General features: G+C 44.4%; 1 protein-coding gene across 3 annotated transcripts in view; it reads right to left on the reverse strand.

Moving 5' to 3' along the window:
- Positions 1 to 26,366, reverse strand: part of LOC141055780 (uncharacterized) — a 79,860-nt gene that overhangs the window by 47,299 nt on the left and 6,195 nt on the right. For all 3 annotated transcript variants that reach the window (XM_073552484.1, XM_073552485.1, XM_073552483.1), the window contains exons 2-7: positions 9,298 to 9,422; positions 8,989 to 9,168; positions 8,782 to 8,905; positions 8,601 to 8,698; positions 8,313 to 8,403; positions 3,562 to 4,289 (exon numbers count right to left, since the gene is read on the reverse strand). In XM_073552484.1, coding sequence (XP_073408585.1) covers positions 3,562 to 4,289; positions 8,313 to 8,403; positions 8,601 to 8,698; positions 8,782 to 8,905; positions 8,989 to 9,168; positions 9,298 to 9,375 — 1,299 coding nt within the window. In that variant the 5' untranslated portion in view covers positions 9,376 to 9,422. The remainder of the gene's footprint in view (positions 1 to 3,561; positions 4,290 to 8,312; positions 8,404 to 8,600; positions 8,699 to 8,781; positions 8,906 to 8,988; positions 9,169 to 9,297; positions 9,423 to 26,366) is intronic.

A 26,366-nucleotide genomic window follows, 5' to 3' on the forward strand; every position in this document is an offset into this window, starting at 1 on the left:
AAAAACTCATAGCCCAAATAAAAAATAAATATATATATAATCTGTGAATGTATTTAAGATTTAATTAACTGACGCCATATATGCAATATAAAAAGTGATAAAACTGCAAATCACATAGTCAAAGGACTATGGAATTAATAACAAGAGTCAGTGACTGAACTGAGAAAAGTAAGGGAGATTATATACGTCGGTATACCCAGCATAAAGGTGGCAGAAAAAGATGTTATCTGACAAATGGTGCGGTGGAGGTGCGGCGTTTCGGAAAATCCTTCTAAGGACTGACATGCTGACAGCTGACATGTGCCCAGAATAGCCGTGGGTGGAATCGTGATCCACCTGCAATTATTAACCCGTTAAATGCTGCTGTCAAACTATTGACAGCGGCATTTAACTCGCGCTTCCGGCCATCGGGCCGGAAATCCGCCCACCGGTGACCCCCGTCACATGATCGCGGGTCACCGGTGGGTTGGCATGACAACCAGAGGTCTCTTGGAGACCTCTATGATTGTCAATGCCGGATTTCTATGAGCGCCGCCCAGTGGCCGGTGCTCATAGCAAGCGAGTAATTCAGCTACATATAGGCAAACTGATCATCGCCGGTATGTAAAAGAGCCAATTGCGTTATGGCAGCTTCTATTCTCCCATGGAGACTATTGAAGCATGCCAAAAGTAAAAAAAATTTTTTAAAAGAATATATAAAAAGTTCAAATCACCCCCCTTTTTGCCCCATTCAAAATAAAACAATTAAAAAAAAATGCAAACATACACATTTGGTATTGCCCTGTTCAGAATTGCCCGATCAAAAAAAAATTAAAATATATATTACCCTGATCGCTAAACGGCGTAGCGAGAAAAAAGTCAAAACGCCAGAAATGTTTTTTTTGGTTGCCACGACATTGCATTAAAATGCAATAACGGTCAATCAAAAGATTGTATCTGCACCAAAATGGTATCATTAAAAACGTCAGCTCAGAGCACAAAAAATAAGCCCTCATCCAACGCGAGATCACGAAAAATGGAGACGCTATGGGTATCGGAAAATGGTGCAATTTTTTTTTCTTATTTTTAACAAGGTTTGGAATTTTTTTTTTACTACTTAGATAAGAAAGAACCTAGACATGTTTGGTGTCTATGAACTTGTAATGACCAGGAAAATCATAATGGTAGGTCAGTTTTAGCATTTAGTGAACATGGTAAAAAAAAAAAAAAAAAAAAAAAAAATATGGTGGTATTGCACGTTTTTTGCAATTTCACTGCACTTTGAATTTTCTCCCCGTTTTCCAGTACACAGATGTGTTAAACTCAATGGTACCGTTGAAGAGTACAACTTGTCCCGCAAAAAACAAGCCCTCATGTGGCCATATTGACACAAAAATAAACAAGTTATGGCTCTGGGAAGAAGGGGAGAGAAAAACAAACGCAAAAATGAAAAAGGGCTCCGTCATGAAGGGGTTAAAGTAGCGGACAACCTCTTTAATATCTGAAAAAAAAAAAAAACAGATAAAATATCCAAATAAGAAATAACTTTTCAAAAGTTTTATTAATGAACAACAAGTATTGAATTGCTCCTCACGTAGTTTCTTCTATTTTTCCATATTTGTCTCGCTTGAACATTTCAGATCAAACCCCTGTCTTTACTTGAGGATTTAATAGATTATTATTTATAATGCTTAATTATGTAGTGCCTTCATATTCCACCACACTTTACAGATATTATCAGCACTGTCCTCATTGGGACTCAAATTAAATTATCTATCAGCATGTCTTTGGAGGGTGGTAGGAAGGTGGAAAACCCGGAGGAAACCCACGCAAACGCGAGAACATTCAAACTACTTGGAGAGGTTTTTTTTGAGTTGTAGCAGCTCTACCTTGTTCAAAGTAATTGCCACTTGTTCTAAGTTAGTAACACCAGTGCCGCACCCTGATGGCTATTTGTTTGAGGGCGGTTACAGAAGCTGTGGGATGGTGCTCACCCTCCTATCACCGCCCTCTAATAAAGTCTCATTTCAGGGAAAGAGACGAGAACCTTGGTGATAGTTACAGGGACTGTGGTGGAGGCCATTAAAGGTGGTAGGCACGAATGAAGCTCGACAATGACCACGGAAGCTGTAAGCACTTTTTGATCACCTTCTTTAAACAAGATGGCAATGAGAAAGCTGTGGTACGTGACCACAGCGTCACTCCACCTGATGATGTCCTGTTTCAGGGAGAAAGATTGTGGTAGAAGCTGCAGAGAAATGATTGCAGGACCATCCTCCTGTAATATTCTGCTTGAGACGCCCATCAAGCGACATGTTACAGGAAGTAAAGAAAAAAAAGCATACATCGGGAATAGCTGTATAGGGAGAACGGTGGGGAATTTTAGACATTTATAGAGGGCATTATAGGTATCAGACCACCCCTTCAAGGTGTTCATTGGGCTGAGTCTTAGGGCCCCGTCACACATAGTGACACGCCAGTTATCGCGACAACGATAAGACCTTGTCAGAATCGCTGGTGTGTCGCTACATGATCGCTGGTGAGCTGCCAAACAGGCAGCTTCACCAGCGATCAGCACCAGCAACACGCGGGTAACAAGCGACGCACGTCGCTTAGTTACCCGCTGTGTATGTTAGAAACCAGCGCGCTGGTGCAGGGAGCTGGTAACCAAGGTAAACATCAGGTTTCTAAGCGCTTAGAAACCCAATGTTTACCTTGGTTACCAGCTCCCTGCACCAGCGCGCTGGTTTCTAACGTACACATCAGGTTTCTAAGCGCCACGCGGCGCTTAGAAACCCGATGTTTACCTTGGTTACCAGCTCCCTGCACCAGCGCGCTGGTTTCTAACGTACACATCAGGTTTCTAAGCGCCACGCGGCGCTTAGAAACCCGATGTTTACCTTGGTTACCAGGCTCCAGCTCGCTGATCGCTGGTCTCCCGCCTGCCACACGCAGTGATGTGTGCTGGCCAGCGGGAGACCAAAGATCAAAAAAATGTCCTGACCATTCCAGCACGATCAGCGGTACCCGGCAGGGGGGCTGGTCGCTGATAAGTGTCACACACAGCGATCTCGCTGTTGCGTCACAAAACTTGTGACTCAGCAGCGATCTTGCTAGCGAGATCGCTGTGTGTGACGGGGGCTTTAGTCCTAACTTGAATCTCTTTGAGATGCTGTGACAAGAATTTAAAGAGGGGTCTCAAGCTCGAAAGCCTAATTAAAGAACTTAAATTCAAAGAATTCTGCAAAGAAAAAGTTCCGAAATTCCTCCACAGTGAGGTGAAAAACGCATTGTACGTAACTGAAAACTTTTCATTTTAACTAGTTTTTTTTGGTTTAGTGAAGCAATTAATTACGTCTTTTCCAAGCAAGATATAGGTTTTCAATACATCTTCTCTTCAATAAGTGGAATAACCTAGTGAAAGTCACATTTTGTATTTACCGGTATTATCTTTATCTTACGGTAAACACTCTCTCCGCCTGACGTGTATTAAAGTGGCTTCTGCTCTGTATGAATTTTTTGATGGTTATGAAGACTTGACTTCTTGGTAAAACATTTCTCGCATTCCGGGCATGAAAATACCTTTTGCTCTGTGTGAATTTTTTGATGTCTGACGAGAGCCGAATTCTGGATAAATCGTTTTCCACATTCGGAACATGAGAATGGCTTCACCCCGGTGTGAATACGTAAGTGTGTAACAAGAGATGCTTTATAGATAAAAAGTTTCCCACATTCTGAACACGAAAACGGCTTCAGCCCTGCGTGGACCCATTGATGTTTGGCAAGATTTGACTTGGCAGCATAGCTTTTCCCACATTCTGAGCATGCAAATGGCTTTGTTCCCGTGTGAATTCTCTGATGTGTAACGAGACACGATTTCTGGTTGAAACATTTTCCACATTCTGGACATGAAAACGGCTTCTCCCCTGTGTGAATTGTCTGATGTCTCAATAGAATCGATCTCTCTGTAAAACACTTCCCACATTCTTCACAAGCAAATGGCTTCTCCCCTGTGTGACTTCTCTTATGTTTTAGAAGTTTTGATTGCACGGCAAAACATTTTCCACATTCTGAACATGAAAATGGCTTCTTCTCTTTGCCACCTTTTCTGTGTCCTTTATTTTTCTGAAAATTGAGTGATGAATCACAAGATAGGACCTGTTCAAAATGATCTGATGATAAATTGTTGCTGTGAAGGGCTATATTTGGAATTATGACATGCTCTTCATATGCATCTTGTGTGATATTAAGATGATCTGCTTTACAATCTAAAGATATCCAATGTCCCTCTGAGCTCAGAGCACCGTCATCTGCCAAGAATAAAATCAAATGCTATTATTTTTGAATAATTATATTTAAAAATAGCCAAACAAAATACAAGGAATTAAGAAGAAATTTACTTTTTTAACAAAGACAGTTATGCAAAGCAAATCATAATCCAACAGTAGACCTCAAAACAAGCACCAGAAGATGATACTAGGCCTCACGCTACTAGCAGGCTTTTTTTATTTTTATTTTTTTTTACAAGAGCCAACATCTTCATAGATTCATGTTTCAGTGAACCTGTCATCATGCTTTTCTAATGAACATCTTCATAGATTCATGTTTCGGTGAACCTGTCATCAAGCTTTTCTAATGAACACAAAGTTTGCTCCCAAACATTGGGGAACAACACAATTGAAGAGACTATACCATAGATTTAAAACATATGTTTATTTGATAAATAAAAAAACATTAAAATTTCAGGACGAAAACAAAGGGCAAAACGCGCGCATCGGGGCTTAAGTCCCACAGCACCTTTTTGTATACAGCAGCAACAATGAGGTATCGCAAGTTAGTCTTAGCATTATATCTCCTTTTTTCATCGGTAGGTGATGTCATTGTTTGTGAATGTTTTGCACAGGTATTTGTAAAGCATAAGTTAATAGTACCATGTTGTGTTCATTTAAAGCAATATCCAACAAGTATTGTTTCTCCTTGCGGAGATTGACATGCTAAGATGAGGAGACTAAAAGCCGCAATGCTCCTATGGAAATATGCAAATTTTCTCTTCAGAGAGGAAGAGGACTAAAACTCTAGTGCCACCTATTGGAAGTAGCAATCCTAACAGTCAATGTCGACCCTTTAACGAGCCTTGTCACATGACTTAGGATAAAAACCCAAACCAGAATCTCAATTTGCAGACACTGTTTCGGGGTACTGCCCCTCGTCAGTGCAAAGTGTGAGATCTGGTTTGGCTGTGTGAGAGGCGTCTGACCAATATCCAAGAAGTATTGTTTCTCCTTACGGAGATTGACATGCTTAGCATGCCGAGATGAGACTTAAAACCGCAATGCTCCTTTGGGAAATATGCAAATTGCCTCTTCAGAGAGGAAGCAATTGCATGTTTGATATTTAGAAAGATTCTTTGAATAGGTATTTTAAAATTACCTTTATATATACCAATTTATTTAATTTTGATAATAATAATACATATTTATACTTGTGTATTCTGTAATTTTTTATACCCATTTAGATAATTTGCACTTTATATGGTTCAAGTGCTTCAATCTTATTAATATATTCTAACTGTACACGTGCTGCTATATATTTAAGGACTTTAGTTAAGCCTCTACATTCCAGTACCCCTTTTTCCTGAAATTTTAATTTTTTTTTAATTTATTATCAAATAAACATACAGTATGTTTTAAATCTATGGTGTAGTCACTTCAATTGTGTTGTTCCCCCTTTTTGGAGAAAACTTTGAGCTCATTATTATACTAAGAAAGTGCAGCCCACTCTATGGGCATATTATTGATAGATGGCCAAATTGTAATATAAATCAGTCTTTTCTAGTTAAATACTCACCGGAGAATTATAAAGGTTCGTGGACCCACTGTGTCACAGGGCCAGGTTTGCCTAGGAGGGGCGTAGCTAACCGGCTACCTGGTTTTCACTGGAGCTCCTGATGGTGGAGTCGGGTTTGTGCTGGAGGTAGCCGCCAGGTACCACTCCTAGGCAGTCCTTGGTACTGCAGCTGCTGATCCCAAAGAGGCAGGTACGCTGACATAGACTGGATTCGGAACATATTCAGACAAGTGCGGCTTCACACTATATATATACACACTATATATATACAGGAACAGAATCAGGATAACGAACCAACTACAATGGATGAGGACAGGAGACCTGGCAACATACAGCTGCACACACACAAGAGTTCTAGGGAAACTACACAGGTTGCTCAGTCACCTCCCTACTAAGGTGGATGCCTTTTATAGTAAATGCCGCCCCAGCCATTGGTACAAACCTGTGTCACATGCACAGAAAACGGGGGAAGTCACCACGCGGCCGGGGTGGTATGTCAGCGTCCCAGCATGGAGGAGAAAGAGGGACCATGCAGGGGGACCAGCATTATTGTTACAGGTCCTGCTCAGCCCTTATTCACACTGAAGTTACTACGATACATGGTAAGGTTTTAATACTAGAGGTTAGGACCATCCCGAATTTGGGTACACCTTGGTGCTGGTAGGGTGGCTTTTACACTTTTTTTTTTTAAAATCAAAAACACTATTACTTATAGCAGGGTATATGCTCATTTTGTTTCTGCCCTAGGTACCTAGATAGTGTAAACACGGCTAGGAGTAGAAACAAGAAAAAGCACAAGTCTGTTAAGTGTTTTCTTCCTTTTATAACCTACATTCAGTGAGGGCTGTGGCCTTTTTACCCAGTAGGAACAATCTTGCTCTCATCTTTCCATAGAATGTTGGCCACTTCTCTTTAGGAAAGTCGATTATGTTCTTTGGCAAACCGTAACCTTTTCTATGCATCTTTTTTTCAGCAATGGCTTCACATAAGCATCTTCTGATGGTTGCAGGACTCATAGGTAACGGAAGATCTTATTTGATCTCCCTGGAGCTGATCATTGGATGCTTCTTTGCCATTTTTGTTATTCTATGATCTATGCAGCCACGTTTCAGGCTTTGTTTGCCATTTTAAAGCATTGGAAATGTTTTTAGCAGAGCAGCCAAATTATTTTCTACATTCCTTTATAGGTTTTCATCATTCCAGGTAACTTCTTGAGTAGAGTTCTTTCTCCTTCAGTACAATGTCTGGAACGGCCCATTTTACTCATTGAGCAAGGGCTAAAACCAGCAGGTACATTTGCTGCCCTTCTGTTTCTTCACAGAACGAATGACCTAATTCTCTGCACTGCTATTAATTATACGTACCATGTATGGTGCATGTCAGGAAGGTGTTAAAATTATTCCTGCTAGATTTTAAATTATTGCCTTTTCTGAGTTATGATGAAGGGTTATGAGTCACATGACAAGAACTTACAGGGAAGATTTGAAAGGCCTTAGAGTCAGCTTCCTCTGGTGTCCGAGATGGGTGAAGTGGGAGACAGGGTATGATAACCCCTATAGTCGGTAAGAATTTTCCTCTTCAAGCGAAAGAGCTGAAAGCCTCCAGTCTCTTGCCCAAGTAATTGTCTTATTCTTTGGTAGTGAGCTTTTTTAGAGATGCATCAGCCACCTTTAAGGGTAGGTTCACATTGCGTTAGGTGCCAATGCGGCACTAACGCAATGTAACGGATCCCTTAATGCACCCATTGGCCTCTATTATGGTAACGCATCCTAACGCATGTCGAAATCAGCATGCGTTAGCAATGGTCCGTAACTTTGTAACGTACCTTCCAGCGCGGTCTACCACGTTTTCGGGTGCGTTAAGTCTAACGCACAGCAAATGGATGCGTTCGCTGTGCATAGACCTCTATTGCTAACGCAATGCTACCATGCGTTAGCACAATTAGTCAAAAAAATAAAGACGGTAGCGCATCCATTTAACGGATACGTTAAACGGATGACACTAACGATGTGAACCTAGCCTAAGCCTGGATGGATATGATTATGAGATTTTAACTATTTAATGGTAATTGACTCGAACCTATAATGGCTGAACCATTGGGTTCATTATTGTTATTATCAGGGCTGCAGAATCAGTAGATCCTTAGATCAAGAACAGAACAAACATTTATAGGACATTTCATAATTTTCCCAAATTCTTGTGAAAAAAATTACAGCACATCCTGCATTCTACTACTGTACCCAATTTATTATATATTGTCAGAGTTGGTCCATTTTATACCGACTCCATCGAAATGAACACTGACTCCACAGCCCTATTTATTATAATCACCTTAATTAAGCTCTGCGACCAATTTCTTGATACCAGTTAACTAGTGGTCAATTATTAGCTAAGAACTAGTTCAAAAGTGGCAGATACAGTATATACTGTGTATATTCTCATGAGAAGAATCTGTGACTTCTCTGCATTTAGTGGTTACTACTCACCTGTGCAGTTATCTGTAGTAATCTCGCTACACTGCTCGTCATCACCCCTCACACATGTCTCTGTAGTATCAATATGGGTCAGATCTTCACCCTGAAACAAATATTATAAAAGTCACAGACAGATGGAGAAGTCACATCTATGATCAGCTCTAATCCTGCCATCTCCACCGTTCTCATTACACAAGTATAAAACATATAATACTGGTGGATAAAACAAGACTGAGCACAAGACCTTCACAGCCGTCTACACATCATAGGGGAGATCTCATGACACCTTCTCTCATCTACCTGATCATCCTGAGGAACATCGGGTTCTTCTTCTTTACAGTCCTGTGGGAGAAGAGGACGGGGACATCTCTCTGGTGTTGTCCTCTTACTGGATACAACTGGAGGAAACACATACAGGGACTGAATTCATTCTTTACATACAGATAATTATAGGCCATGTGTATTTAGTCCTGTCTATTACCTGGTGATGTGAGGGGCTGGGGAATCTCCATCATGACATCCTTGTACTGATCTTTGTGTCCTTCTAAATACTCCCACTCCTCCATGGAGAAATAGACAGTGACATCCTGACACCTTATAGGAACCTGACACATACAATGATACCGTCATCCCCCCGATCCCTTCATAGCGTTACTGTATAATGTCCCAGCATTCCCAGCAGTGTCACCTCTCCAGTCAGCAGCTCAATCATCTTGTAGGCGAGTTCTAGGATCTTCTGGTCATTGATGTCCTCATGTGTCAGGATGTGAGGTGGAGGCCCTGTGATTGAGCTCAGGGGTCTTCCCCATCCCTCATACACAGGGTCCTGACAGCGCTCACTAGAGGTCTTCTTCACTACTGTGTAATCCTGGTTATGGAGAGACACAATAATAAATCTCACTACAGACATTTCCAGAGTCCTCACCTCTCCAGTTCTGTCCATCTGTTATTCCCATAGATAAGAATGATGTAATGTGACGTCATCAGAATCTCTCACCTCTCCAGTAATCCGGAAGAGGATCTCTAGGGTGAGGTGCAATATCCTCTCCGCCATCTTGTCCCTTTCCCCATCCATCCTTGTCAGGAAAATTATAGATTATTAATGTCTGATAATGTTGGAACCTATATGCAAAAAAGATGAGCCAATGTAACAACATACAGAATACAATGTAAAATAGGCAATTACAAAATATGAAAGGAAAAAGCAATACTGTGGAGTACTTAATAAATCAAGAGCTCACACAGAAAATTCCTATGTCTTGTCAATACCAATATAGAGAACTTAAATTGGAAATAATCTAATATAGAAATAAATAACAGTGATTAATTTGTAAACTTCATCGCCATATCATTTTAGAAAGAATAATTCTTTTAACTCCAGTTTCTATTCCCATTTTTGGCTAGTTAAAGAAAGGAGTTCAAATAGGTCAACAAATAAGATCACTCCACTATTGGCCTTAACTATGGAGTGACCCTATTTGTTGACCTTTAATGACAACAGACCCAAACCTTTAACAGATCTGAAAGGCCATGTGTCGGCTCATTATAGCCTCAATCCCCTGATGACGCCAGTCTAAGGCTGGTTTCACACTAGCGTTTTTTGTGCTGCGCCTCGTGCGCTATTGTGCGCATGAGGAATTGCTCCCCTATCTTTAACATGGCGGACACATGGCATAGCGCTGGTACACGTTCATGTGCGTTTTTTCCAGGTGTGCGCCCAGGCGCGACAGACCAAGCATGTTGCATTTTTCTTTGCGCCCAACTGCTGCCAAAAAACGCATGTGCACGTTAGCGCACGGAATGCGCAAAAAAACAACATTACAGTCTATGGGATCGCACGCGTGCGCTAGGACATGCGCACGCATGCGTTTAAAATTGCATGCGTTTTTAGAGTTAACATGGCAACAAACTGGTTAAATCGCATGCGCAAAAATACAGCAAATGCATACAAAACGCTTAATGCGGTTTTTGTATGCGTTTGGAATGAGCATGAGGCGCAGCGCAAAAAAAACGCTAGTGTGAAAGTAGACTAACAAGTGATACATGTTGGGCAGGTTTAAGGCTAGTGATGAGCAAGTATACTCATTTCTCGGGTTTTCCCCGAACATGCTCAGGTGTTCTCCGAGTATTTTGGCGTGCTCGGAGATCTAGTTTTTGTCGACGCAGCTGCATGACTTGCGGCTGCTAGACAGCCTAAACATATGTGGGAATTCTTTAACAAACAGGCAATCCCCACATGTATTCAGGCTGTCTAGCATCCGCAAATCAAGCAGCTGCGTCGACAAAAACTAAATCTCCGAGTACACCAAAATACTCGGAGGACACCTGAGCATGCTCGGGAAAACCCGAGCAACAAGTATGCTCGCTCATTACTATTTAAGACTATATTTTAATAGCTTTAGTCAGTTAATTAGTGGATACTCAATGATAGGATAGTATAGGTTGCAGCCGCATCAAGACTATCCTCAAATCGCAAAAGGAGGAATGCTTCAAGTGACACTGATCTGAGTGATAACTTTAGTATAAAGAAAAAAAAGAGGCAGCTCACCGATCTTCAGAAAGTACACGGAACTCCGTCCTGATGAGACGCATTCATGTGAAATTTGAAGACCAATTGTTCCAGCTCTTCCATAAAAAATTCCTTTGAGCTTTGATAAAGACCGCAGCAGCGATCGAAACGCTAAGAAGCTGATCATGTTTTTATCGTGACAAAATAAAGGAATTTTTTATGGAAGCGCTAGTGATAACTTAATAGATAGTATATACGTGTGCCTGATACTTACTCATGCGGGAATTTAAGTTCATATTCCTTTAGTAGTATCATTATTATATTTTATGGTCTTTAGTTAGGGTTTATTTGCCTAAGGATATTTGTTAGTTGTGATTAGCATTAGGTGTATGTCAACAAGGTCATTACTAAAGAGGTTAAAAAAGAATCGGTCCTAACAGAGATCCTTATGGTTCCCCACTGCTGACTATATCCCATGTAGAGAATGTACCATTTATTAAAACTCTTTGTTTCCTGTCATTTAGCCAATTCCTTACCCATCTGTATATATTTTCCCCCAGTCCTTGCTTCTGTACCTTCAGTATAAGGCTGTTATGTGGTATAGTAGCAAATGCCTTTGCAAAGTCCAGATAAATCACATTAGCCGCAGTACCTTCATCCAGATTTACACTTACCTCCTCATAGAAACCCAGCATGTTGGTTAGACACAACCTATTCTTCATGAATCCATGCTGGTTGTCGTATACACTACTCAAAAACAATAAAAGGAACACTTAAACGGTCTTGCTGCTGGGTTGTTGCCCTCCTACGGCCCCCTCCACGTCTCCTGGTGTATTGGCCTGTCTCCTGGTAGCGCCTCCAGCCTCTGGACACTACGCTGACAAACACAGCAAACCTTCTTGGCACAGCTCGCATTGATGTGCCATCCTGGATGAGCTGCACTACCTGAGCCACTTGTGTGGGTTGTAGAGTCTGTGTCATGCTACCACGAGTGTGAAAGCATAACAAACATTCAAAAGTGACCAAAACATCAGCCAGAAAGCATTGGTACTGGGATGTGGTCTGTGGTCCTCACCTGCAGAACCATTCCTTTATTGAGGGTGTCTTGATGATTACCAATAATTTCCATCTGTTGTCTATTCCATTTGCACAACAGCATGTGAAATTGATTGTCAATCAGTGTTGCTTCCTAAGTGGACAGTTTGATTTCTCAGAACTTTGATTTACTTGGAGTTATATTCTGTTGTTTAAGTGTTCCATTTATTTTTTTGAGCAGTGTATTATATTATTATCTACAACATACTGTATTTCTGCAGGTCACCTCTTATAATGCCCTCAAAAACTGTACACTACTGATGTCAGACTTAGGCCTGTTTCACACTTCTGTTTTCCGTGTCCATTGGCAGCCGCCAAAAAGGCAGAGAGAGAGAGAGATTTTCTCCAGCAGCCAGATTGGATTCAGGGTTAAATATGTAGCAAAAGGCGAAAATGCGGATCCGGCCGCAAAAAAAACGTTGTATTGTCCGTCTGGTGATGTCGATGTCAGCGGACGCCAAAATTTTGGCGGATCCGTCGACATACGGATGCAACGGACGAGAGTCAGTCAAAATCCGCCGGTAATGCAAGCTAATGGGGAAAAAAACGGATCCGTCAAGAAAAATGGCGGATCTGTTTTTTTTTTTTTTTTTGCAAAACAGCGGATTTTGAGTGATAGTGCCAAACGGATGTGTGAAACAGGCCTTACTGGACGGTAGTTAGCTGGATCCACCATCTTACCTTGCTTAAGATCAGACTTTTAAGATCAGTAAATGCAGCGATACCAAATGTGTATTTTTATACGACGACCGCATGGCCGAACTCACGCTATGGTCGGGTTTTGCTCGGCGAAACCAGACTTTGGCGAAAGTCGGCGACTATTGAATCTGACCGACCTGTTTCGCTCAACTCTAGTTGCTTTATAGGCATCTCAATTTCCTAGAGGATCTGCAGAATTTGAATTTAAGGCCCAAAAATCCAAATGAATAGAATAAAATGTTTCTACCACTAAAGGTGGCAGCAGCCAAGCAGGGTGTAATATCCTTAGCTTTCACCCTGGGCCCACACGTGGCGTTTTTTTATGCAAATTTCCAGCTGCGTTTTACAGTACCAGCAAAGTCTCAGATTTCAGAAATCTCATTCACAGAGCTTGTTTTTTTTGTCCTTAGTATTTTGTGCTTTGCTTGTTTTGTTTTTTTTGCGTCTTTCACCCATTGAAAGTAACGGATGGTGAAAATATGCTGCCAAAACACAGTTGTCAGGTTTTGCTGTTTTTTTTGTGTGTGCCAAAACCTTACGTTGTAGATTTTTTGTGTCACTAAACTTTATCAGCATGCACAAGAGACAAATGTAGCGTGACAAAACTGCACAAGAAAACTACTTTTTTATCCTGCAGCTTCTTTAAGAGTTTGCAAGTTTGCTGCAGAAAAAAAAAGCGCAGCCAAAACGCCATGTGTGAACATAGCCTAATAGTATGTATTATAGCTGAGTGGTCAGAGATACCTTCAGGTGTACTGTGAGATGATATACTAGTGGAAGAAAGGTTGGGGAGGTCATGGCTAAATCTATATGAGATAGTTTTATGAGAAGTGGAATAGCCGAAGGAAAATCTTTCCGGAAACCTCGATCTCCAAACATAAAATAGTTATACGAAGTACACCAAGTCGCTAATGCTCAAGTACCGACACCAGACGAGGTCATATGGTGGTTGCAGCCGTGTGTTCTGACTCAGTGTCAGATTACGGGATCACCGGTGAGGCCAAATTGTGGGACTCGGCCCTCTCAGTCATGAACGCTCGGGGAACAGAAATGCACGCTGTTGTAAGCATGAACAATTCTGCTTATTAATAGGGATGGCTGAGCACGCTCGTGTGCTAATAGAGTATCTTCGACGTAGTCGAATACTATCTTCGAGTCGCTGTATGGTTATCGGCTGTTCGACAATCGCAACAGATACGGGGATAGCTTGTTTGTTAGGCATTCCATGCAGGTGTTGTGGCTGTCGAATAGCCACAAGACATGCAGCCACGGCGAGTGGTGCATTATCTTTGGTGTCCTCGAATATTATGTTCGATTCCCTGCGGTTGCATTTCTTATGGCTGGTCGACAGCCACAGCACATAGAGGGATACCTTGTTTGCAGTTGTCGAAAAGTCGCAGTGACTCGAACATAGTATTCGAGCATGCCGAAAATACTCTATTAGCACACGAGCGTTCTCGGATAACTCCTAATCCGAGCACATTCGCTCATTACTATTTATCAACCCTGTGAGCAGGACTGTTATACCATTTACAGACTAATGTAGTTCCCATTGGAAATTTACATCAGCTGCCCTCTTTTTACATACATGTTAGGCTAGGTTCACATTGCGTTAGGGGCACCCGTTTAACGGATCCGTTAAACGGATGCACTAACGCTGATGTCAATTTTGAAATCTTTTGTGCCCTAGCGCTAACACATGGTAGCAGTTCGTTCCCATGCGCTAGCTCATACAGGTCTATGCACAGCAAACGCATCTGCTCGCTGTGCGCTAGACCAGACGCACCGCCAAACGCTGCAGACCGCGTTCGAGGGTGCGTCACGAAGTAACGCATCATCGTTAACGCATGCCGATTTTGGCATGCGTTAGGATGCGCTACTGTTATTGTGGGCAATGGGTGCGTTAACGCATCCGTTACATAGCATTAGTGCAGCTATGTAACGGATCCCGTCAGCGCATTGCCCCTAACGAAATGTGAACCCAGCCTTATGAGATTTTGTTAGCCATTATTTGCCACGCACGGTAGAAGACTTCAGGTAGACTCAGGAGCACATGCACTTGAAAACACCAGTGGGTTTATTATGCATGATAGGAAAAACAAAACAAAAAGATTACTGTCACGTCGCCGTCAGACACAAGGACTGCTGCTCCTGCCTCGGCCACTGGGAGGTGCCGGACTGTCACGTCACCGTCAGACTCGAGGACTGCTGTTCCGGTCTCGACCACTAGGAGGTACCGTGGTTCGCCCGTGGGTGGTGGTGACAGAGAAGGGGCTCCTGCGCAGGCATCTGGTGGGCGCAGGCTCAGCTACTCTGTTAGTCATGAAGGGGTTGGTGCATCACCACCTGGCCTGGTTCTGGGGGCGGCCCAGATGAGGCAATCAGACTGTGAGGGATAGCCTGATCCTTCAAATACCTTGGGGCCTGTCTTGCAGGCCGCCAGATATAGTCTTGGTTTCCCCAGTGTGCTAGTGTGCTATTTGCTATTGCTAACTCTGACCTTAGCCTTGGATTTTGACTCTGATACTGTCTGCTAGAGTTGAGCGACTTTTGCTTTTTTAGGGTAGCGTTTCGTTTCGTGAAACCCGACTTTTCCAAAAGTCGGGTCAAGCAAGATCGTCCGATTATAGGGAAAAGTCGGGGGTCGTCCCGAAACACGAAACCCAATGTAAGTCAATGGGGAATAAAAGTCGGCAGTGAGAGGAGGACAGGAAACACACCTACAGTGCCCATTTGAATGCCAAAAGCATCAATTCTTCTTACTTAAGCTTGTCAACCTTAATTAACTTCATAATACAAGTTACGCACTGAAAAATGGGGGTTATTTGGCTAAATTTGTGGGGGGGGGGGGGGGGGAGGGCTGGCTGCAGGTTTTCATGTGCCCTGGGCGAAAGAGCGCCCCTTTAACACATACCACAACTCATCATGCTCCGATACGGCAGAGAAATAGCGGTATAGTACAATGAAAAATACCTCACTTTTTACATCTCATGACGAGGCCCATCTATTTCTCCATACAAAATCATTGGTCCCATATAATGTTTGAAACAGTATATGATGAGCTCCACATAATGCTACAGTATATGTTGGTCCCCATGGATGAAGCTCCACTGTCTTATGGGCCCAAATAATGCTCCAAACATAATGGGCCCCATTTCTAATGCTCTAGTGTATAATGGGCCCTGTAAATGCTGCTCCAGTGTCTGATGTCCACCTTTGGAATGTTCCAGTGTATGGTGGGCCCCATCTATCATTCTCCAGAGTATAGTGCTCCCCAAAAATTGCTGTCCCAACATAGAAAACAATCAAATAAGTCTCCTCGCTAGGGAATCCCTGTACTTGTCTGGACAGGTGCTGCAGCTTGCTTAACAGCTCGCCAGCCGTTCTCACGCCCAGTACGGATTGCACGTGATTGCACAAAGATAAGAAAGGGTACCGTATCCCTGGATAACATGTATGGATAGCGTACACATTCAAAATATATGTCTATACAGCATGAGGCAGGCTCAGACGGTGTTAGGCCCAGTATGGATTGCACGTCATTGCACAAAGGTTAGAAGGGGTACCGTATCCCCGGATAACATGTATGGATAGCGTACACATTCAAAATATATGTCTATACAGCATGAGGCAGGCTCAGACGGTGTTAGGCCCAGTATGGATTGCACGTCATTGCACAAAGGTTAGAAGGGGTACCGTATCCCCGGATAACATGTATGGATAGCGTACACATTCAAAATATATGTCTATACAGCATGAGGCAGGCTCAGACGGTGTTAGGCCCAGTATGGATTGCACGTCATTGCACAAAGGTTAGAAAGGGTACCGTATCCCCGGATAACATGTATGGATAGCGTACACATTCAAAATATATGTCTATACAGCATGAGGCAGGCTCAGACGGTGTTAGGCCCAGTATGGATTGCACGTCATTGCACAAAGGTTAGAAAGGGTACCGTATCCCTGGATAACATGTATGGATAGCGTACACATTCAAAATATATGTCTATACAGCATGAGGCAGGCTCAGACGGTGTTAGGCCCAGTATGGATTGCAAGTCATTGCACAAAGGTTAGAAGGGGTACCGTATCCCCGGATAACATGTATGGATAGCGTACACATTCAAAACATATGTCTATACAGCATGAGGCAGGCTCAGACGGTGTTAGGCCCAGTATGGATTGCACGTCATTGCACAAAGGTTAGAAGGGGTACCGTATCCCCGGATAACATGTATGGATAGCGTACACATTCAAAATATATGTCTATACAGCATGATGCAGGCTCAGACGGTGTTAGGCCCAGTATGGATTGCACGTCATTGCACAAAGGTTAGAAGGGGTACCGTATCCCCGGATAACATGTATGGATAGCGTACACATTCAAAATATATGTCTATACAGCATGATGCAGGCTCAGACGGTGTTAGGCCCAGTATGGATTGCACGTCATTGCACAAAGGTTAGAAGGGGTACCGTATCCCCGGATAACATGTATGGATAGCGTACACATTCAAAATATATGTCTATACAGCATGAGGCAGGCTCAGACGGTGTTAGGCCCAGTATGGATTGCACGTCATTGCACAAAGGTTAGAAAGGGTACCGTATCCCCGGATAACATGTATGGATAGCGTACACATTCAAAATATATGTCTATACAGCATGAGGCAGGCTCAGACGGTGTTAGGCCCAGTATGGATTGCACGTCATTGCACAAAGGTTAGAAGGGGTACCGTATCCCCGGATAACATGTATGGATAGCGTACACATTCAAAATATATGTCTATACAGCATGAGGCAGGCTCAGACGGTGTTAGGCCCAGTATGGATTGCACGTCATTGCACAAAGGTTAGAAAGGGTACCGTATCCCCGGATAACATGTATGGATAGCGTACACATTCAAAATATATGTCTATACAGCATGAGGCAGGCTCAGACGGTGTTAGGCCCAGTATGGATTGCACGTCATTGCACAAAGGTTAGAAGGGGTACCGTATCCCCGGATAACATGTATGGATAGCGTACACATTCAAAATATATGTCTATACAGCATGAGGCAGGCTCAGACGGTGTTAGGCCCAGTATGGATTGCACGTCATTGCACAAAGGTTAGAAGGGGTACCGTATCCCCGGATAACATGTATGGATAGCGTACACATTCAAAATATATGTCTATACAGCATGAGGCAGGCTCAGACGGTGTTAGGCCCAGTATGGATTGCACGTCATTGCACAAAGGTTAGAAGGGGTACCGTATCCACGGATAACATGTATGGATAGCGTACACATTCAAAATATATGTCTATACAGCATGAGGCAGGCTCAGACGGTGTTAGGCCCAGTATGGATTGCACGTCATTGCACAAAGGTTAGAAGGGGTACCGTATCCCCGGATAACATGTATGGATAGCGTACACATTCAAAATATATGTTTATACAGCATGAGGCAGGCTCAGACGGTGTTAGGCCCAGTATGGATTGCACGTCATTGCACAAAGGTTAGAAGGGGTACCGTATCCCCGGATAACATGTATGGATAGCGTACACATTGAAAATATATGTCTATACAGCATGAGGCAGGCTCAGACGGTGTTAGGCCCAGTATGGATTGCACGTCATTGCACAAAGGTTAGAAAGGGTACCGTATCCCCGGATAACATGTATGGATAGCGTACACATTCAAAATATGTGTCTATACAGCATGAGGCAGGCTCAGACGGTGTTAGGCCCAGTATGGATTGCACGTCATTGCACAAAGGTTAGAAGGGGTACCGTATCCCCGGATAACATGTATGGATAGCGTACACATTCAAAATATATGTCTATACAGCATGAGGCAGGCTCAGACGGTGTTAGGCCCAGTATGGATTGCACGTCATTGCACAAAGGTTAGAAGGGGTACCGTATCCCCGGATAACATGTATGGATAGCGTACACATTCAAAATATATGTCTATACAGCATGAGGCAGGCTCAGACGGTGTTAGGCCCAGTATGGATTGCACGTCATTGCACAAAGGTTAGAAGGGGTACCGTATCCCCGGATAAAATGTATGGATAGCGTACACATTCAAAATATATGTCTATACAGCATGAGGCAGGCTCAGACGGTGTTAGGCCCAGTATGGATTGCACGTCATTGCACAAAGGTTAGAAAGGGTACCGTATCCCCGGATAACATGTATGGATAGCGTACACATTCAAAATATATGTCTATACAGCATGAGGCAGGCTCAGACGGTGTTAGGCCCAGTATGGATTGCACGTCATTGCACAAAGGTTAGAAGGGGTACCGTATCCCCGGATAACATGTATGGATAGCGTACACATTCAAAATATATGTCTATACAGCATGAGGCAGGCTCAGACGGTGTTAGGCCCAGTATGGATTGCACGTCATTGCACAAAGGTTAGAAGGGGTACCGTATCCCCGGATAACATGTATGGATAGCGTACACATTCAAAATACACTCACTGGCCACTTTATTAGGTACACCATGCTAGTAAGGGGTTGGACCCCCTTTTGCCTTCAGAACTGCCTCAATTCTTCGTGGCAGAGATTCAACAAGGTGCTGGAAGCATTCCTCAGAGATTTTGGACCATATTGACATGATGGCATCACACAGTTGGCGCAGATTTGTCGGCTGCACATCCCTGATGCGAATCTCCCGTTCCACCACATCCCAAAGATGCTCTATTGGATTGAGATCTGGTGACTGAGGAGGCCATTTGAGTACAGTAAACTCATTGTCATGTTCAAGAAACCAATCTGAGATGATTCGAGCTTTATGACATGGCGCATTATCCTGCTGAAAGTAGCCATCAGATGTTGGGTACATTGTGGTCATAAAGGGATGGACATGGTCAGCAACAATACTCAGGTAGGCTGTGGCGTTGCAACGATGCTCAATTGGTACCAAGGGGCCCAAAGAGTGCCCAGAAAAAATTCCCCACACCATGACACCACCACCACCAGCCTGAACCGTTGATACAAGGCAGGATGGATCCATGCTTTCATGTTGTTTACGCCAAATTCTGACCCTACCATCCGAATGTCGCAGCAGAAATCGAGACTCATCAGACCAGGCAACGTTTTTCCAATCTTCTACTGTCCAATTTCGATGAGCTTGTGCAAATTGTAGCCTCAGTTTCCTGTTCTTAGCTGAGAGGAGTGGTACCCAGTGTGGTCTTCTGCTGCTGTAGCCCATCTGCCTCAAAGTTCGACGCACTGTGCGTTCAGAGATGCTCTTCTGCCTACCTTGGTTGTAACGGGTGGCAATTTGAGTCACTGTTGCCTTTCTATCAGCTCGAACCAGTCTGCCCATTCTCCTCTGACCTCTGGCATCAACATGGCATTTCCGGCCACAGAACTGCCGCTCACTGGATTTTTTTTCTTTTTCGGACCATTCTCTGTAAACCCTAGAGATGGTTGTGCGTGAAAATCCCAGTAGATCAGCAGTTTCTGAAATTCTCAGACCAGCCCTTCTGGCACCAACAATCATGCCACGTTCAAAGGCACTCAAATCACCTTTCTTCCCCATACTGATGCTCGGTTTGAACTGCAGGAGATTGTCTTGACCATGTCTACATGCCTAAATGCACTGAGTTGCCGCCATGTGATTGGCTGATTAGAAATTAAGTCTTAACACACAGTTGGACAGGTGTACCTAATAAAGTGGCCAGTGAGTGTATATGTCTATACAGCATGAGGCAGGCTCAGACGGTGTTAGGCCCAGTATGGATTGCACGTCATTGCACAAAGGTTAGAAGGGGTACCGTATCCCCGGATAACATGTATGGATAGCGTACACATTCAAAATATACAGTGGGGAAAAAAAGTATTTAGTCAGTCAGCAATAGTGCAAGTTCCACCACTTAAAAAGATGAGAGGCGTCTGTAATTTACATCATAGGTAGACCTCAACTATGGGAGACAAACTGAGAAAAAAAAATCCAGAAAATCACATTGTCTGTTTTTTTTTTCATTTTATTTGCATATTATGGTGGAAAATAAGTATTTGGTCAGAAACAAAATTTCATCTCAGTACTTTGTGATATATCCTTTGTTGGCAATGACAGAGGTCAAACGTTTTCTGTAAGTCTTCACAAGGTTGCCACACACTGTTGTTGGTATGTTGGCCCATTCCTCCATGCAGATCTCCTCTAGAGCAGTGATGTTTTTGGCTTTTCGCTTAGCAACACGGACTTTCAACTCCCTCCAAAGGTTTTCTATAGGGTTGAGATCTGGAGACTGGCTAGGCCACTCCAGGACCTTGAAATGCTTCTTACGAAGCCACTCCTTCGTTGCCCTGGCGGTGTGCTTTGGATCATTGTCATGTTGAAAGACCCAGCCACGTTTCATCTTCAATGCCCTTGCTGATGGAAGGAGGTTTGCACTCAAAATCTCACGATACATGGCCCCATTCATTCTTTCATGTACCCGGATCAGTCGTCCTGGCCCCTTCGCAGAGAAACAGCCCCAAAGCATGATGTTTCCACCACCATGCTTTACAGTAGGTATGGTGTTTGATGGATGCAACTCAGTATTCTTTTTCCTCCAAACACGACAAGTTGTGTTTCTACCAAACAGTTCCAGTTTGGTTTCATCAGACCATAGGACATTCTCCCAAAACTCCTCTGGATCATCCAAATGCTCTCTAGCAAACTTCAGACGGGCCCGGACATGTACAGGCTTAAGCAGTGGGACACGTCTGGCACTGCAGGATCTGAGTCCATGGTGGCGTAGTGTGTTACTTATGGTAGGCCTTGTTACATTGGTCCCAGCTCTCTGCAGTTCATTCACTAGGTCCCCCCGCGTGGTTCTGGGATTTTTGCTCACCGTTCTTGTTATCATTCTGACCCCACGGGGTGGGATTTTGCGTGGAGCACCATTATCAGTGGTCTTGTATGTCTTCCATTTTCTAATCATTGCTCCCACAGTTGATTTCTTCACTCCAAGCTGGTTGGCTATTGCAGATTCAGTCTTCCCAGCCTGGTGCAGGGCTACAATTTTGTTTCTGGTGTCCTTTGACAGCTCTTTGGTCTTCACCATAGTGGAGTTTGGAGTCAGACTGTTTGAGGGTGTGCACAGGTGTCTTTTTATACTGATAAGTTTAAACAGGTGCCATTACTACAGGTAATGAGTGGAGGAAAGAGGAGACTCTTAAAGAAGAAGTTACAGGTCTGTGAGAGCCAGAAATCTTGATTGCTTGTTTCTGACCAAATACTTATTTTCCACCATAATATGCAAATAAAATGAAAAAAAAACAGACAATGTGATTTTCTGGATTTTTTTTTCTAAGTTTGTCTCCCATAGTTGAGGTCTACCTATGATGTAAATTACAGACGCCTCTCATCTTTTTAAGTGGTGGAACTTGCACTATTGCTGACTGACTAAATACTTTTTTTCCCCACTGTATGTCTATACAGCATGAGGCAGGCTCAGACGGTGTTAGGCCCAGTATGGATTGCACGTCATTGCACAAAGGTTAGAAAGGGTACCGTATCCCCGGATAACATGTATGGATAGCGTACACATTCAAAATATATGTCTATACAGCATGAGGCAGGCTCAGACGGTGTTAGGCCCAGTATGGATTGCACGTCATTGCACAAAGGTTAGAAAGGGTACAGTATCCCTGGATAACATGTATGGATAGCGTACACATTCAAAATATATGTCTATACAGCATGAGGCAGGCTCAGACGGTGTTAGGCCCAGTATGGATTGCACGTCATTGCACAAAGGTTAGAAGGGGTACCGTATCCCCGGATAACATGTATGGATAGCGTACACATTCAAAATATATGTCTATACAGCATGAGGCAGGCTCAGACGGTGTTAGGCCCAGTATGGATTGCACGTCATTGCACAAAGGTTAGAAGGGGTACCGTATCCCCGGATAACATGTATGGATAGCGTACACATTCAAAATATATGTCTATACAGCATGAGGCAGGCTCAGACGGTGTTAGGCCCAGTATGGATTGCACGTCATTGCACAAAGGTTAGAAAGGGTACCGTATCCCTGGATAACATGTATGGATAGCGTACACATTCAAAATATATGTCTATACAGCATGAGGCAGGCTCAGACGGTGTTAGGCCCAGTATGGATTGCACGTCATTGCACAAAGGTTAGAAAGGGTACCGTATCCCTGGATAACATGTATGGATAGCGTACACATTCAAAATATATGTCTATACAGCATGAGGCAGGCTCAGACGGTGTTAGGCCCAGTATGGATTGCACGTCATTGCACAAAGGTTAGAAGGGGTACCGTATCCCCGGATAACATGTATGGATAGCGTACACATTCAAAATATATGTCTATACAGCATGAGGCAGGCTCAGACGGTGTTAGGCCCAGTATGGATTGCACGTCATTGCACAAAGTTTAGAAGGGGTAACGTATCCCCGGATAACATGTATGGATAGCGTACACATTCAAAATATATGTCTATACATCAGGAGGCAGGCTCAGACGGTGTCAGGCACAGTATGGATTTGACGGCCCAGATTACACAGCGGAGGAGCAGGGAGAGGTAAAGATTGCAAATGCTGGGGCCCTGGCCAAGCAAGGGGGGCCCACTCGTGGGCGTCGGTACTGGCACTGGGCCCCTCATAGTACAGCGGTGTGTCTGACGGCGGGTGTGCACCACCACCGTCAGAGACACTTGATTGCACTATTAGGGACCCTGTGCCAGTGCCCGCGCCCAAGAGTCGGCCTACCCACCTGTCCAGGGCAACGGCACTCGCACGGTGTCGTGCGCTAGGTGGTGACCCCGGCCATGGGAGGGGGAGGCAGCACAGTTAGGGAGTTTTAGAAAGTGGCATATGTTGATGTTGGACATTCAACTGATGCAAAAGGCGAAATAGGTGAAGTACCAGGAAGAGGTGGACCAAAGCAAGCCATTTTTCTGTCACCCTGTGTGTCATCAGGGGAAGGTGGGACAAAATCCTTGGAAACCCATGCGTGGTTCATTTTAATGAAGGTTAGATCATCCACATTTTGGGTTGACAGACGGGTCCTTTTTTCTGTCAGGATTGATCCAGCTGCACTGAAGACTCTTTCCGATAGCACACTTGCAGCTGGGCAAGCGAGCTCCTGTAAGGCATATTGGGCCAATTCAGGCCAGGTGTCCAGTTTAGCGGCCCAATAGTCAAAGGGGAATGACCTGTGTGGGAGAACATCGATATGGGAGGAAAAGTAGTTTGTAACCATAGTTGACAACTGCTGTCTCCTGTCACTTTCCATCGATGCAGTATTACCAGTTGTGTGAGCGGTATTTGAAAAATCAGTCCACAACATTGTCATGAAACCCCTGTCTCCAACGCCACTTCTGCTGTGTGCACCACGAACACCTCTGCCAAGCTGCCCCCGGCCCGTACGGCTCGTGTGAGAACCATCACCGCTGCTGTGTGCTGGGAATGCCTCAAGCAACCGATTTACCAGAGTTGCTTGTTTATTAGCCAATATTAGGTCAAGGTTCTCCTGTGGCATGATGTTTTGTAATTTGCCTTTATAGCGTGGATCCAGGATGCTGGCCAACCAGTAGTCCTCATCGTTCATCATTTTGGCAATGCGGGGGTCCCTTTTTAGGATCCGCAAGGCATAATCTGACATGTGGGCCAATGTTCCCGGTGTCAATGATGCACTGCGAGTGCTGGGTGGAGGAGCACTTTCTGGCAAATCCACATCCCTCCAGTCACGCACAAACCCTGTACCAGACCTTGCCACGCCAACATTTTCACTTGCCCCACGAGATGCATCCTCCTCCCCTAAGTAATCATCCCCATCATCCTCCTCCTCCTCCTCCTCTTCTTCCTCCACCTCGTCCAGGAGAGGTCCCTGAGCAGACAATGGCTGAATGTCATCAAGGATTCCCTCCTCCTCTTCCTCCTCATCAACATTGGCTGCAGACGCCTGCTCCTTAAGGTGCGTCAAAGTTTGCATGAGCAGACGCATAAGTGGGATGCTCATGCTTAGGATGGCGTCGTCTGCGCTTACCAGCCGTGTGCATTCCTCAAAACACTGAAGGACTTTACAAAGGTCTTCCAGCTTCGACCACTGCACGCCTGTTAACTCCATGTCTGCTCTCAAAGTGCCTGGCCGTGTATCCTCCCACAAATGCATTATGGCCTGCCTCTGCTCGCACAGCCGCTCCACCACGTGCAGGGTGGAGTTCCACCTTGTTGCAATGTCGATAATGAGGCGGTGGTTGGGAAGGTGGAGCAATCGCTGCAGCTTCTGCATACGAACGGAGTGTACAGGCGACCGGCGGATGTGCGCGCACAGTCTTCGCACCTTCTGGAGCAGGGCTGTTAACTCCAGATAATTTTTGAGGAAGCACTGCACCACCAGGTTCAAGGTGTGAGCCAAGCAAGGTATGTGGCTGAGTTTTGAAAGGGCTATGGCTGCCACAAAATTACGGCCGTTATCACTAACTACCTTGCCTGCCTCAAGATGTACACTACCCAGCCATGACTCAGTTTGTCGCTTCAAGTACTCGGCCAGCACCTCGGCGGTGTGTCTGTCGCCCAAACACATCATCTGCAACACAGCCTGCTGACGCTTTCCACTAGCTGCTCGATAGGGGGACACATCGTGTGCAACAGTGGCAGCTGCAGATGGAGTGCTCGTACGACTGCGCTCTGTGGACGAGCTGTCGCTTCTGGAGGAGGAGGAGGGTCGAACGCCTACAGCCAACTGTTTCCTAGACCGTGGGCTAGGCAGCACTGTCCCACCACCGCTGTCCCCTGTGGACCCTGCATCCACCACATTAACCCAGTGCGCAGTGATGGACACGTAACGGCCCTGGCCATGCCGACTGGACCATGCATCAGTTGTGAGGTGCACCTTTCCGCTCACTGACTGCTTGAGTGCATGGACAATGCGGTCTTTCACATGATGGTGGAGGGCTGGGATGGCTTTGCGAGAGAAGTGGCGACTGAGTAGGTCATAGCATGGTACTGCATAGGCCATGAGTTCGTGGAAAGCTGTGCTTTCCACCAACCGAAAGGGCATCATCTCAAACGAGATAAGTTTGGCAATGTGGGCGTTCAAACCCAGTGTACGCGGATGAGAGACTGAGTACTTTCTTGACCTACTCATAGTGTCTGGGAGGGTGAGCTGGACTTGAGAGCTGCATATGGTGGAAGTAGCGGTGGACAGGGCGGACTGAGAGAGGGTTGATGATGGTGATGGAGTTGGTGTTCTTTCTGATGGCCTAGAATCAGTCTTTCGTTGATATAACAGTGGGATTCCCTGACTGCTGTGGCCTTGCAACGACACCTCAACATTTGCTGCTGTGCTAACCGGTGTGCTTACAGTGGGGGAAACAATGTAGCGTTGCTGACTACCTTCGTTGTGATCAGTTGCACATGTGGCACTTGAGGTTTGGTGTTGTGTCCACGCTTGCAAGTGCATGCTGGTTAAATGTCTAAGCATGCAACTGGTATTCAAATTTTTCAGATTTTTCCCTTGGCTAAAGGTCTTTGCGCACTTCTTACAGATAACCTTGGCCTGATCATGAGGATTTTGTTCAAAAAACTGCCACACTGCACTCTTCCTACTTTGGCAGACATTTTGCGGCCTAGCACGCTGTGATCTTTTGACCCTCTGGACAAGCTGTCCAGCAACTCTTTTGATGTTTGGAACCTGTCTTTGGAGTGCTCCGGGCCTGCCAGATAACAGCTGTTGCGATGTCGATGTCTGCTGTGGATGCTCCTCATCTGAGCTATTGGAAGCAGCACCCTC

The sequence above is a fragment of the Dendrobates tinctorius genome, unplaced genomic scaffold, assembly GCF_039654945.1.
Source record: "Dendrobates tinctorius isolate UK_male_01 unplaced genomic scaffold, ASM3965494v1 ptg000192l, whole genome shotgun sequence".
Lineage (NCBI taxonomy): Eukaryota > Metazoa > Chordata > Amphibia > Anura > Dendrobatidae > Dendrobates > Dendrobates tinctorius.